At 49.9% G+C, this 14672-nt stretch overlaps 1 protein-coding gene across 2 annotated transcripts in view; it reads left to right on the top strand.

Moving 5' to 3' along the window:
* MECR (mitochondrial trans-2-enoyl-CoA reductase) overlaps window positions 1-8539 on the top strand; it is a 32749-nt gene extending 24210 nt beyond the window's left edge. For both annotated transcript variants that reach the window (XM_047792935.1, XM_047792937.1), the window contains exons 5-10: window positions 1264-1366; window positions 2427-2529; window positions 3470-3543; window positions 5821-5881; window positions 6035-6107; window positions 7477-8539. In XM_047792935.1, the coding sequence (XP_047648891.1) occupies window positions 1264-1366; window positions 2427-2529; window positions 3470-3543; window positions 5821-5881; window positions 6035-6107; window positions 7477-7637 (575 nt within the window). In that variant the 3' untranslated portion in view covers window positions 7638-8539. The remainder of the gene's footprint in view (window positions 1-1263; window positions 1367-2426; window positions 2530-3469; window positions 3544-5820; window positions 5882-6034; window positions 6108-7476) is intronic.
* The last annotated feature ends 6133 nt before the right edge of the window (window positions 8540-14672 follow it).

The raw sequence follows: 14672 nt of genomic DNA, 5'->3' as shown, positions 1-14672 counted from the left end.
GTCATAGAACAGCAGAAACGAATCCGACTAGGAGCAGTGAGGTTGTGGGTTCGATTCCTGGCCTTACTCAGTGTGTTAAGGATCCAGTTTTGCTATGAGCTGTGGTGTAGGTCGCAGACATGGCTTGGATCTGATGTGGCTGTGGTTGTGGCCGGCAGCTGTAGTTCCAATTAGACCCCTAGCCTGGGAACCTTCATATGCCATGAGTGTGCCCCTTAAAGAAAACAAAAAAGGACATGACTGGAGTTCCCGTCGTGGCGCAGTAGTTAACAAATCCGACTAGGAACCATGAGGTTGCGGGTTCGATCCCTGGCCTTGCTCAGTGGGTTAAGGATCCAGCGTTGCCGTGAGCTGTGGCGTAGGTAGCAGACGCGGCTCGGATCCTGCATTGCTGTGGCGTAGGCTGGCAGCTACATCTCTGATTAGACCCCTAGCTTGGGAACCTCCATATGCCGTGGGTGTGGCCCTAGAAAAGGCAAAAAAAAAGGACGTGACTCATCCCACCTCATTCACTTTGGGTCGCAGTTGTGGAGAAGCTGGGATTCATAGCCCAGCTCTGGTGCATCTCCTTCCAGAGCCCACGCTTTTTCCCAGCACACCATACTGCCTCCTGCATTGACTAAGTCCAAAGTTAGGCCAGGGCTCTGACCACAGGCCATCTGGAGGACCCTGTTTCAGGGGTGCCAGCTTCTTCAGTGCGGTTCTAATCCCATTTTGAGGCAGTGTGACTTCCCCTCAAGAAGCTGCATGCCATTGATAGAAATGGACGTGGATATGACCAAGTGTACATCAGGGCTGCCCTTGAGCATTAACAGAGATGGCCACAGAATGCGACGGGAGCACATGGGGGCAGAACCTGGGAAGGCCTCCTGAAGGAAGCCACACACAAGCTGTGCTTCAAAGGATACATAGGATTTCAACACAAAGGGAGAGAGAACGAGGAAAACATGCAAACCAAAGAAATAACATAAGCAGAGACTGAGGACATAAAAATGGAGAGAATGATGGATACAAAATCATTTACACAGCAGTGTGTAAGTTGCGTCCATTGTGAACTGTGAGTTGCCAAATCCTGGCAGGCATCATGGGTGTAGAGGTTTAGGGGCACTAGGAGAAAAGTGAGCGGCACTCCAAGGCTCAGCAGCCAGGTCCTGGATCCCTTGAGAGTTTGTAGACTCTTCCTCTGGCCCTGTAATAGGATCCCAGGCTAGAAGCCCTTGACTTATCACGGGTCTCAACTTGAGTCTCTTCCTGGCTCCACAGGGGATTCTGTTATCCAGAATGCATCCAACAGTGGAGTGGGGCAAGCAGTCATCCAGATCGCCGCAGCCCTGGGTCTGAGGACCATCAACGTGGTCCGAGACAGGTGCGTGGGAAGGCCTACTCCTTGCCCACACTGGGCTTTTCTGCCTCGCCTGCTGTGGGTGCCCGTGTCCCCACCAGGTGGCGCCCTTGCCTACACAATCCTCCTTTTCCGTGGGCCCGCAGCTTGCCAACAGCTGAGCCAGCCTCCAGCTCTGAAGTCCAATAGCTTTGGGCTATAGGATGAGTGAATCTTTGAAATGTAAACAGAATGCAGGAAGGAGGTAGAGAAGGCCCTTACTGAACAGCTCAGAGTTTTTGAGATGCTTGACGTGATAGTCTCATGTTTTCAAAAACCACAGTTCACATTTGGGAATGTTTTAAGCTGCATTATTCTTTCTGTGAACTGACCCAGGGCCCTTTTCCCCTTGCATTTGTGTGATACTTTGAAGTATACTCAATACAGACATAAAGGAGCTGGGACAGGTTTGTCATCACTGTTTTACAGACGAGGAATCTGAAGTTCAGAGAGAGGAAGCCACTTGCTCAGGAAGAAGACACAGCAAATCAGAGCAAGCTTAGTTTTCTGGTTTGTTCTCTCTTCATATCATCCAGCTTCCTTAAGCCTCACTGTCCACGAATATGGCTGTGGCGGTCAGGGAAGTCCAGTCTTAGTAGAAGAACTGACAATCGCTCTAGTGCCCCGTCCTCTCAGCTGTGCTAACAAAAATTGTTCTGTTTGCCTCGGTAAAGAGCCACTCCTGGGCTGGAGTGTGTTTGCACAACTCTCTGAAGAGCCCTTTGGAAAGGGGGGGCGGGGGTGAGGATGCAGAGTTTGCCATCCCAGTAGAGGAAATCGGGAAATGAAAGACCTTTCCCCTTGCACAGATGGTTTCTAGCATCCTTGAGGTGCCAGGGGCAGTAGAAGCCACCTAGTCTTGCTCTCTCATGCCAGTGAGAAAACTGAGGCCAAGAGATGCAGGTGTGTGATGAGGTTGGGTAGCCAGTCCCAGCTTCCCACAATGAGAAACGGGTTCTCACAGCTGTGGCAGAGGGGTCCTGGGAGCCTTCGTGGAGAAAGTGAGCAGATGTGACCAGGGACCTTGGATTGTGTTTGTTTCCAGACCTGACATCCAGAAGCTGATGGACAGACTGAAGAATCTGGGGGCCGATCACGTTGTCACAGAAGAAGAACTAAGAAAGCCTGAGATGAAGAACTTCTTTAAGGTACCAGTGATGAGGGACATTGCACCTCCATCCCAGGCCCATCTCCCTGAAGAAAGAAATTCACTTGAACTAGAAAAGCTGGGCACTAGCCCCGCCATTCCTTCCCAGAACCCTCCTTCATCACTTCCTGGAAGGGTGAAGCCCATTCCCTCGCCGGGGGCCAGCGTGCATTAAGTGGCCGGGGCTATGAGGGACCAGGAGAGGCAGGCGAGGTTTAGGAACCCCTGAGTGATTTGTAGTTGTGTTTGTGATGGACTACAGCAGCCCACACAGCCGATGGGACACTCAGGACTGGGAGAGGAGCTGAGGAAACTGAGGCACCTTTCCAAAGCACCTCTCTTCTAGTTTCGCACAAAAAATCTCTGCCACAAAACAACCCCCACAAAAGCTCTGCCACGTAGATGCCCTCTGTGCTGTTTTATAAATGAGAAGATGGAGACTTGGAAAAAAGAAAGGCCTTAACTAAAACCACACGGTCACAAGCTATGGGGTCGGGGCTGGCCCCAGGTCTCTCTGAACTCAAAGCCCTTTAACCTTCCCCAGCACACCTAGTAAGTGACCAAACCACATCTCAGCCTCTTGTCACTCAACCCTGGAGGGACCAGCACACACTCACTTGAGAACACCCACCTCTTGAGAATATTTCTGAAGCAGGAGGTCAGCACATCTAACATAAGCTGAGTCGTTAGTGTCCAGAAGAGCGGGAAATGAAGTCCATCACAATGGAACGTAGATGCCCTTTGTCTGTCCTTTCCCAGCAGACTTGCATTTTGGACAAAATCCTAAGCCAAATAACAGGATTAAGCTGGTGAAGAAAAGCCCCTTCCCAAGACATAAACGTCCTATTCCTTTCGCTCCCTCGTGACGCAGCCCTTGGACCAGGGAAGTGCTGTTTGTGGCAGAGGGGTAGCTCGCTCACTGCAGCTCCCATATTTTCCAGAACGTACCCCAGCCGCGGCTTGCTCTCAACTGTGTTGGCGGGAAAAGCTCCACAGAGCTGCTGCGGCACTTGGCGTAAGTCCCTGGGCCCCACGGGTCCAGTGTGCTGGTGCCCTCCCAGGCTCTAGCCAGGAGGACCACCAGGTGACCAAGTCCCAATGGCCAAGGCCAAGGTCAGCATGACCCTGAGTAGGAAGATGGAACTCGGGCCATGTCCTAGGTATCTGGGCATGTCCTTTGTCAGCCTCCCCCTTCACAGAGACACCTGTCCAGCTTCGTCTTCCAAGGGGCCCCAGAAGCAGACTGCTGGGCGCTCTGGGATAGGGGAGCAGTTAGGGATTCATAACCTAGGGGCATTTGAAAAAGTCACTTAGTCCTAGCTTATTAGCTTCTAAAATTTTTATTAACTTTTAAAATTTTTATTAGCTTTTAAAAATAGATTCTAGGAGTTTCCTGGTGGCTCAGCATGTTAAGGATCCAGTGTTGTTACTGTTGCGGCACAGGTTTGATCCCTGGCCTGGGAACTTGTGTGTGCCATGGGTGTAGCAAAAAAAAACAACCTGTTTTTTAAATGAAACAGACTCTAATGTTAGAGAGAACATCATACTCATAAAACATCTCAAAAGCATATGAAAGTACAAAGGAAAAAGTAAGCACAAAACTTACCTATCGTCCCACAACAGTGGGGGATGCACACTGCCAACAGTGTCCTTCCGGTCTTTTTTCCTTTAAACTTCTTGAACTGAAGGGCACCGAAAAGGACACTTCCCAACCAAAGCGCCAATGTTGTTAACTCTTATTTGCTAGCACTCACTGGCCACGGGGTACAGAGTACTCACTAGGTACAGAGACGGGGACTCTGAGGGAACCCTCTAGAACTCGCAGGCTGGATGGGAAGATGGGTCATGTGATCAAAGAGCGTGGTAACAATCACTGGGCATTTACCATGTACCAGATCGTGCAGCGTGCTTGACGTTCCCCTCCCACACCCCTCTGGGCAAGGGGCACCTCCCCATCCAGACAAGGCCCAGAGAGGGCCCCTAGCTTGCCCAGGTCACTGGGACTCCTGAGCGCACCTCTTCAGCCCTAGTGCAGCAGCCTCCAAGGCCAAGTGTGATCCCCACATCACTCGTGGGCAGAAGCCTTGCCCAGTGGTTATGAGTGTAGGCATTACAGGCTGGGTCAAGTCTCAGCTTTGCTGCCTGCCAGCTGTGAACCTATGAAAAGTTAGGCAGTACACGAGAAACAACCCAGGCCTCAGTCTCTCTGTCAATAAAATGGAGGAGCTAAACCTTTTCTGCTCCAGAAGTTGAGCCCGAGGGGCTGTGAGGTCAGCACAAACCTCTCTGAACATGAGAGGTGGGCCCCAGCTTTCTCATCTGCAAAATCCGAGTCAGAAGATCCTCCCTTAGCGTTACTCTGAGGATCCACTGGCTGGTACGTGTAAAATGCTCGGGCCTGCGCCTGGCACAGAGTAAACACCCAATGAATGGTAGCCGTTCTGATTAGACCAAGTGTGGTGTGGATCCAGAGAGGCAGGGCTCAGTCTCCCCAGGAACTACTTTCTAGAGCAGGTGGCATGAAGGGAACTTAAGACCAAAATGCCCAGCAGCCTCTTCCATTCTGTAGTTTACAGAGCCTCCCTCGTGTCGTCCAAAATGTACCTCAGGTCATCCTTGATCCACAGGCTCCTAAAGGAGCCAGATATGCTGGGAGGGGAACGCAGGCTAAGTCAGACATGTGAGTCCAAGCTTATTCATCTTAAAAGGTCTAGGAGCCTCTCTCCTGTTTAACCACTGGGGTGGCTGTGGGTATCAGGCCACAGGTCCTGACAATTGCCATCGTCCCCTGCACTGTCCACACTATTCCTTAGCGGCAGAGCTATTGCATCTCACTGGGCCTTTGAGTGTGTACAGAAGACGACAGACGGTGTGGCCCACCGTTGCCAGTTCCCAAGGTCACATCACTGCACGCACATACGTACACTTGTACACATACACACAACATACACATAGACACACATACGCACATGGCTGAACTCGGGTCCTGAGCTTGTACAGAGGGTTTTCATCAAAGCCTGACTAGGAGCTTAGATCAGTAGGCTCCCAACCCTGGCTGGACAGCCAGGTCCTCTGGAGGGGGTGTTTGCTTGTTCGTTTCCTGTTGTTTTTCATACAGATCCTCACCTCCTGATTCATTAGGGCTGGTCAGGCCTAGGAATCTGTATTTTTTTACTTCCAGGGGTTCTGAGAACAAGGTTTAGGAGGCAGGGGTGGAATGGAAGCACTGTAGCTCTTTCAAGACAGGCTCTGTCTCTACCTGCGACCACTCTGTTCTCTCTGGACTCTTCAGGCCTGGAGGAACCATGGTGACCTACGGGGGGATGGCCAAGCAGCCCGTCGTCGCCTCTGTGGTAAGCTGGTGGGGAGATATGCCTGGACACAGGCTTGGACACCACACTGGTACAAACTCAGGCAGTGCCCCTCCCCTGGGAGGCATCAGAACCTCAAGCAGTGCCCTAAGTTCATGGCCTTGGAGCCCCAGCATGTCCTTCCTGTGTCCACAGAGCCTGCTCATTTTTAAAGATCTCAAACTTCGGGGCTTTTGGATGTCCCAGTGGAAGAAGGACCACAATCCAGGTAAGTGGATGATGGCCCCATTACCAAGAGTCACACAAGAGGCCAGTGCCTACTGCGGAAGTGACTGGCCACTCTGAGCCCTGGAGAGGTGATCAGATCCCCAGCCTCACAATAGGATAAAGGAAAACAATCTCTGAACCCAGCTGCAGTCAGCAAATAGTTATTGGCTTAAAGTGGGCTAGGCCTTGGGGCACCACACAGAACAAGGCAGTCCCTGCCGCCCCCCTGGCAGCTAATGGTGGGGAAGCCCGCCGTGGAAGACAGCCGCGTAGAGAGGACAAACTCTGGAACCGCCATTACTGGCTACAGGTTCTACCGAGCCGAGCTGTGAGCCACGGGGCAAGGTACTGGACCTCTGCCTCAGTTTAAATGTCCCAGTTGTTCAAACAGTTGTTAGTCCTGTTTGACAGAGGAGGAAACTGAGGTTCAGAGTGGTTAAGTGCTGGCCCCAAGTCACCCCCACCTAAAGGATGCACAGCCAGGAGGTGAACAGCCAGTCTCTCTGGCTCCAGAACCTGAGCAGGCACAGATTCTCCTCTCCTGGAGAACAGGCCCCAAGCTGAGCCTGAGGAATGACATGGAGTTGTCCCAGTCAGGGGGAGGCATGTGATGGCGTAAATGGGGTGTTTCGGGCAGAAAAATGAACATGTGCAAAAGCCTAGCACAGAGATGGGAAGCTGGACAGATAGGCATGATAAGATTACACAAGGACTATAAAATCCTCTTTAAGGAGCTCAGACTCTATCTTAAAGGGAAATGGGAAGCCACAGAAGCGTTTTAAGCAAGGGCTGTGACCGGATTTGAATGTTGAATGAATTGATGTGTGTGAAAAAGCACTTCTCAGCCCGGCCCTCGCTTCTCCTCTTCCCCCACCATACGGGGTCCTGAGTGGGCGGCAGGCCCTGGGAGGGCATGTGGGTGACCTCGACTGGTGAGGTTCCAAAGGAGGCCTGGGCTCTCGGAAAAAGCTCTTTTCTGCGAGCAGAGCTCATCTATTCCACATCAGTTGGTGTGCCAGGCATCACCCACCCCTGCCTTGTGCCTCTTCTGGCTTCTCTGCCTCAAAGTGATCCTGCCCTCCCACCATTCAGGACTCCCCGCTACACCCAGTCAGATTCTGTGGGCCTGAGCCATCACAGCCACCGTGCTGCCTGCTCATCAGCTCTGGGGGCTACTCTCTGTGCTTCTCTCCCCACCCTGGCCCTCACTATCCTGAACACAGGCGGGAACCAGGCTGCCCTGGCCAAGCCCTTGGGCTCTCAAAGCTTCCCTGGAGCTTGGTGCCAGCTCCTGCCCACAGGGGAGGCCCGTGTGTCATGGGCCCGCCAGCCTGTGGCTGCTCCCCTGTCTGACCTCCACCCTCCCACAGACCAGTTCAAGGAGCTGATCTTCACACTGTGCGACCTCATCCGCCGAGGCCAGCTCTTGGCCCCCGCCTGCTGCGAGGTCCCCCTGCAGGACTACCAGCGTGCCCTGGAGGCCTCCATGCAGCCCTTCGTGTCTTCAAAGCAGATTCTCACCATGTGGTGAGCCCAGAGGAGCCAGAGCTAAGTGGGAGGGGAGGCAGATCAGCAGGACCGGTTTCAGGCCCTCCCTTTGGGGCCCCCCGCCCTTTCGCAGGCTGTTCCTCTCCCTCCTGTCACTTCTGACTCAGAGAATCAGGAGGGCAGCCAAGGCTTTCCCAGGGCCAGCCTCAGGGTGTCTAATAAAGTCCAAATTTCCTAAAAACAAGCAAACACAAACCAGCAGAAGTCATCCCTATCAAGAAGGCCATCTCCCAGCACTAAGAAGCCGCCTCGCCTGCCCTCACCTCTCATCCAGCTGTCATTCTGACCTCCCTGAAAGCAACGCCTGGGCAGGGCTGGCAGGTACAAAAGCCAGTCAGAGACTTTTGCCTCTCTGCCCTCAAGCCCTCCGAGCCCACAGAGCGGGATCTTCTGAAAAGGAAGGTCCGACTCATTCTCAGGTGGTCTGCAGCTCAGGACGGGGAAGGGGAAGATCAGCTCCACAGACGAGCAGTGCCAGGCTGAGAAACCACAGAAACGGCCTCTCCTGTGGCCACACCATCCTCATGGAACGTCTGTTCTGACAGAGGAGGTAGAAGTTATACCGGTGGTTCTCAGCCTGAGGTCTTTTGCCCCCGGGGGACTCTCTGGCTGCCGTAATTGAGGGCGTGCTGCCGCTGTCTAGTGAGGAGAGGTCGGCGCTGCCGCCGAGCGCCTTTGTGCAGAGCGCAGCCTCCCTCCCGCCGCAGCGCCGCTGTTGAGAAGCCCCGCGTTGAAGCCCTGGTCACTGGTCCCGCGGTAATTACCGTAGCGGTTAGCGCGCTAAAGACGCGTGCGGTGCCTTGAGCTCATGACTAAGGCTCTGTCCTAGGCCTTCCTGAGTGAAGCTTGAAGCTGAGCCCTAAAAAATGAGTAGCTTTATTCAAAGAGAAGAGTTTGACGCTGTGCCTCTTTGGTGTTTGCTTCGTGATCCCTCAGAGCAAAGCGCCAGAGACGCGGGGACGTCTCCCCTCACCACCTGGCTCTCTGTCCCTGCGCTCGGAAGCCTTGCTGGGGGAGGACTCACTGGGAGCCCGAGTGTGCCTGAGGCTGGGGCGACCCGGGCTGGCCTGCTGCACAGTGTACTAACGCAGCCGCTGGCACCGAGGTGTTCAGACCTGAGGGTTTAAGGAAGCCTCCCAGAGGAGGTATGGTCACAGCCACTCTGGAAGGCCCCAAGCAAAGGCAGCAAACAGCACACCGCAGAGTGGAGGCCCAAGAGAGCCTGACGGTGGGGGAACTGCCTGCAGGCGAGTACAGCCCCTGGCTAGGACGTGGGGGGCATGCGAAGACTGAGATGGGGGCAGTGGGCAGAGTGGGCGGGCTCAGGACTTACCCTTGAGACAGAGGGGGCACTGAGGGATTTTAAGCAGTGGAGTGATGTGGGAACTGGCTCTGAAGGCCAGAGGACTCTCGGGTTTTGTTGCACACCGACCCATACACGGGACCCTGTGCAATCCTCTTGCCTTCAGGAGCATCTTGTTTGTCCTCTGGAGAAGAGGATTGATGTCAGCCTGGGGCTGGGAAAGGGTTGCAGGTGCCCCCTGGATAAGATTTGCCACTTTGTACACCCCCACTCGCCCAAGTCCCTCCTGTCCTTTGTCCTCAAGGTTAGTGAGATGGATGGTTCATGCAGTTGATCAGTGTGGGCAAGTGCAAAAAGTCTGAGCGGGGAGGGGGTGGCTGCCCACAGGCTGCAGGAGTGAAAGTTAAGATTAGTTCTTCCAGGGCACCCCACAAGGTTGAGCTTAGGGGCTGGGAGGAGCCTGCAGCCGTGGAGAGCAGTGGGCCCCTAGTATAGGCTCAGGAGGCAGACGGGGAGGAAGATTCCTAGCACCGCTAGAGACCTCGTGGAGGGGTGTCCTGAGAACGGTACCTCTGGGGGGCGGCAGCTAGCATTTAGGCTGGCCTTTAAAGGATGATATTTTCACAGGCAGGGGAGGGGGACAAGCATTACTGATTAAGGGAAGGATTAAAGTTATAGAGAGGACATTTATGTCAGAATCTTCTCGTTTTCCCCAGATACCATTCTCTTCGTAAGAATTAAAACTGACAACTTCTAGGCGGGCATGTGGTAGCTGGCACAAACAGTCTCCCTGCCTCCTTGCAGCTGATAAGGTCTGTCCTATGTGATGTAAGCAGAGGTGGCAGGTGGCAGTTTCTTAGGAACCTCTTTAAAATAAAACTGGCATCCATCCTATGCCTCTTTCTTCCCCTTTCACTTCCTCCTGACTGAGATGCAAACATGATTCCTGGAATCTGCATGGCCGTCTTTGACCATGTTGAGAACGGACAGCAGCAAGATCAAAGGGGCCTGGGTTCCTGACACCCAGAGGCCAACTGTCCACCTCAGGACTTGAGATGAGAAAACGAGCTTCTGTGTTATTTAAGCCCTTAGTGCTTGGGCTTTCTCTGAATCTAATCATAACTGATAAATATGCTATGATTTAGTTTATATTGAAATCATGTCAATCATCTTAAGCTGAAAATTTCACAAAAATCACAATCTGAATTGTGGCAGGTTGTGATTCCCAGCTAAGGAATTTGGACTATATCCTTTTGGCAGTAGGGAACAAAAGATTTCTGAGCCAGAAGATCCCTCTTAGAAAAATCCCTCTAGCACCAGCAAAAGGTGAAAGCATTCACTATCAGAAGATCTATGTATGTTAAGGAAGTTTTCTAGGCAGAAGGAAACTATCAGATAAAAAGATGATTCTGCACAAAGGAATGACAAGCAACAGAAGTGGTGTGTACATATATATGTATAAATATGTAAATATAAAAAAACATTTTTCTCATTTTAATCTTTTTAATTGATCAGACTGTGTAAAGCAAAACTAATAGCAGTGTATTGTGTGATTTATAACACAAGGAATTTAAATTAGTGAAGTAACCAGACCAAGGCCAGGAAGAAGGTGATGGATATTTACGGTTGTATGATTCTCATACTATATACACGGAGTGCTATAATATTTGAAGCTAGACTGGCATAAAGATGTGTAAACCCTACAGAAACCACTAAAAAACAAAACAAAGAAGTATAAATATTAAACAAAAAAAAAGAGGAGTTCCCGTTATGGCACAGCAGAAACGAATCCAACTAGTATCCATGAGGATGCAGGTTCAGTCCCTGGCCTTGCTCAGTGGGTCATGGATCCAGTGTTGCCATGAGCTGTGGTGTAGGCCAGCAGCTGTAACTCCGATTTGACCCCAGAAGGAAGGAAGAAAAAGGAAAGGAGATCCCTCTGGCAGCAGGTTGGGGGACAATTTGGAGAAGGGAGGTACTAAAGAAAGAGAACATCAGACATTCCCAGATGAGTCAAGTCTCCCTATAATTTGAAGACCAACGTAGGGATTACCAACATTTAATGAGGTCAGCAGAGGAAAGGAGCCTGAGACCTAACAATGTCAAAAGAGAATCTGACTTAGAATGGATCATCTTATCCTTTCTTTACAAATACAGGAGATTTTTTTTTTTTTTTAATCTTCAGGCTGAATAATCTCTGTGGAGCTGGGACAGCTCTTCTGGCCCATGAAGTAAACAGTATCCTTTTTAAATGGCTGAAGGAGAATCCTTTGGCTCCAGGAGAAGGAAAGAAGACAAATAGGCATTACCTCCTAAACCAAAGCTTGGGCACACCTGAAGCCCTGAGGCTTGATGACTAGCTCCCCTAGCATCCGCCCCTCATCTGCTTACAGCCAGTGCCATAATATTGATGACTGGTGTCTTGGGAGATGAGATAATTAAGCCTGCTTTCCTCAAGGAAAGACCAAAGCCCAGAAGAAAAAGGTTCTTGCATTAACCTGTGTGTGCCAAGCGTCTGTCCTGGTACATGGAAGCTCGCAGCAACTCCCACCAGCCCCAAGCTTATTGACAGGTGCCATGCTAGGACACTCTGCCAGCTGAGACAGCCAGAGGAAACGGTGGAAGAAGAGAGATTCAGTCCTGGTACAGCATCTCCCTGCATCTGAAGGCAGGAAAACCCTGGGGAGACAGGAGGGCTGACTTGAAGGTAAGCTGGCACCCTGAGAGGGAAGAAAGCTTTCCCTGTGCCCCTGACCCTCTGCAGCATGCAGGCACTTCCACATGCATCTTCATTTGATTTTTACAACTTGCCTATGTCACAGGTTTTTTTGGGAGGGGGTTTGTTTTATCTTTTTAGGACTGCACCCGGAGCATGTGGAAGGTCCCAGGCTAGGGGCCAAATTGGAGCTACAGCTGCCAGCCTACACCACAGCCACAACAACATGGGATCCGAGCCATGTCTGCGAACTTCACCATAGCTCACAGCAATGCCAGATCCTTAACCCACTGAGCGAGGCAAGGGATCAAACCAGCGTCCTCATGGACACTAGTCAGGTTCGTTACTGCTGAGCCACAACAGGAACTGCTGTCATAGAAATTTTAATATCCCCACTTTTCAGAAAAGGAAGATGCAGAGAGAGGAGGTGACATGGTCACCAGCAGGAAGCAAGCCGGCACCAGAAGCCAGGTCCCCTGACCCTATCTGGTCACCATACCAGTCAATCCCAATCCCTTTGGCCCCACAGTTGGCCTTGGCTCCCTCTTTTCTCAGGTCTCCTTGATTTTGTTCAGTGATAATTGACTGTGAGTCAGAAGAATTCAAATTTCCCTGAGTCTGTGTTTCTTTGAGAGGCATGAAAAAGGAAGAATCAGGAAGCCATTGAAGTAGTCCAGGTGAGAACTCATTCATTTATTCATTTAGTAAATAGTTGAACACCTATTATGTAGAAAGCATACAGCAGGAGACAAAAGACATGGCCCCTGATACCAAAGAGTTTACATTCTAGTGGAGGAGAAAAACAGTGAATAAGTGAATAAATGAGGTAATTACAGCGTGTGGCAAGTGCTATGAAAGAAAAAAAGTAACAATATCATAGTGATGAGGGTACTGAGAGAAGGTGGGCAAAGAAGGTCTAAATCCTGAGTAAGAAGTCAGCCATATTCCAGGCAGAGGGAGCAGCATGTTTAATTTTAAAGCCTTGATGTGTAAACAATATGACCAAACCTTAACTAGCTTAGTTAAGTGGGAGTAGAGAGACGTAAATGGATTCTTGAGTATTTAGAAGTGAGAATCAACTGGACAGAATGCATGTGGTGCTTGAGGTTTGAACTTGGGCACCTTGCTAGAAAGAGATGCCACTCCCTGAGTTAGGGAGCTCCAGAGGAGAAGCAGGTTTTGGAGACAGGCATTTCCTCTCAAGGAAGGGGGGTGCTCTTTCCCCAGGTTGACCAGATTATGTAACAATCAAGGTCAGCATCAGTTCTTCATAGTAACTATGATCCTCACACTTTTCTAAATACCAAATGGAGCAAAGATTGCAACATAAAAGTAAGTCTTAGGAGGTCCCTCGTGGCCTAGTAGTTAAAGATCTGGCATTGTCACTACTATGCCACAGGTTCCATCGCTGGCCCAGAAACTTGTGCATGCCTCGGGCATAGCAGGAAAAAAAAAAAAAAAAAAAGCCCTAGAAGTAACAATATACAAATGACTGGTTTTTAAAAAAAAAATTTTTTTTTTTTACCTAAGCGAGGAAGGCCTTTCAAACTACAACACAAAATCCAGAATCAAAGAAAAATAAAGGACAGATAAATTCAATCCATAAACATCCTTTGTTTTTGCAAGGCAAACTCACACTGAGGAAAAGTTCACAACTCATTTGACAAAGAGCTCATTTTCCTAATTATATAATAATAAGAAAAACAGGCGAAAAATATAAACAGACACAAAAAGGAAAATGTGTCTCTTACACATAGGAAATAAGACTCACTCAAGGTAATTACAAACTATCCTGAGACACCATTTTTCAGCTATCAGATTGATGTTTGATAATGTGATGATGAGATGGAGAAACAGATACTTATGGAAAATCGAGCAAATCTATCAAAACTATGCCCTCCCACACCCTTTGATCCAACTATCTTACCTCTAGGAATAGATCCTACATATATGTATGTATACAAAATTACTCACTGAAGCAGTTATAACCAAAGGTTTGAATCTATTTCAATGTCCTTTCCTAGGCACTGATTACACAAATCAGTGTATAAAATGGCATATTATAAACCATAAAAATAATCCTGAGGAAGCTCCTTTTGTACTCTTACAGAATGAGTTTCAAATTATATTAAATGCAGAACCATACGTGTAGTACACCACAAGTTGCTTTATATGTGTAAAATACCTCAAAGAACATTTATGAAATTGATTATATTGTGTGCCTCTCAGGGAGTGGGGGGGTGGGGAACTAGGCTGCCAGAGGACAGAGATGGGAAGACTTTTCACTGTATATCATTTGAACCAGTTAATGAATTACCTTTCAAAATACAATTTCTGAAGTAAATAAAAACAGCAAAGAAACAAAACTCCTTTGTGATTCTAGATAAACTGGGTAGGAGAGAAGGGAACCAATATTTACTGAGCTCCTACCACGTCCCAGATACTGAAGCCCTTCCACATACTCTCTTAGTTACCCTGGTAGTCCACTGAGATGGGATAAATTATTCTAATTTTACAAGTCAGAAAATAGATTAAATTGGTAATTTAATAATTTAGCCAGTGACAAGCCTAATCTAGCTCCAAAGTTCTAGTCTCTACTTTGCACACTGCTTCCACTGAAGCAAAGTGTCCTATTTTTAAAATAATATTGCTATTATTTATTGGGCACTTACGAGGTGCTAGGAATAACTCTGGAAGGCTGGAATTACTAATCCCCCTTTTACAGAGAAGACGAGGCCGAAAGCCGCGTAATGAGCTCAAGGTCACAGACAATTAGAAGCCAGGTTTAATTCCAAATCTGCTCTAGAGTCGATACAGCTCCGGGTTCAAGGGACAAAAGCAGCAATGCTCGCAGGGCTGGAAGGAGGGGGACGTGGACACTTCCGGGGGAGGGGCGAAGCCCGGCGGCTGCGCGAGCGGCGCAGGCCCCTCGCGCCAAGCTCGCGAGAGTATGTACCCCCGCGCCGCCTGTCGATCACCTGGTCCCGCCCTGCGCCGGC

Source organism: Phacochoerus africanus, chromosome 8 (assembly GCF_016906955.1).
Source record: "Phacochoerus africanus isolate WHEZ1 chromosome 8, ROS_Pafr_v1, whole genome shotgun sequence".
In the NCBI taxonomy this organism is placed as follows: Eukaryota; Metazoa; Chordata; class Mammalia; order Artiodactyla; family Suidae; genus Phacochoerus; species Phacochoerus africanus.
The sequence above is the reverse complement of the archived record's forward strand: the minus strand, read 5'-3'. Positions and strand labels throughout refer to the sequence as shown.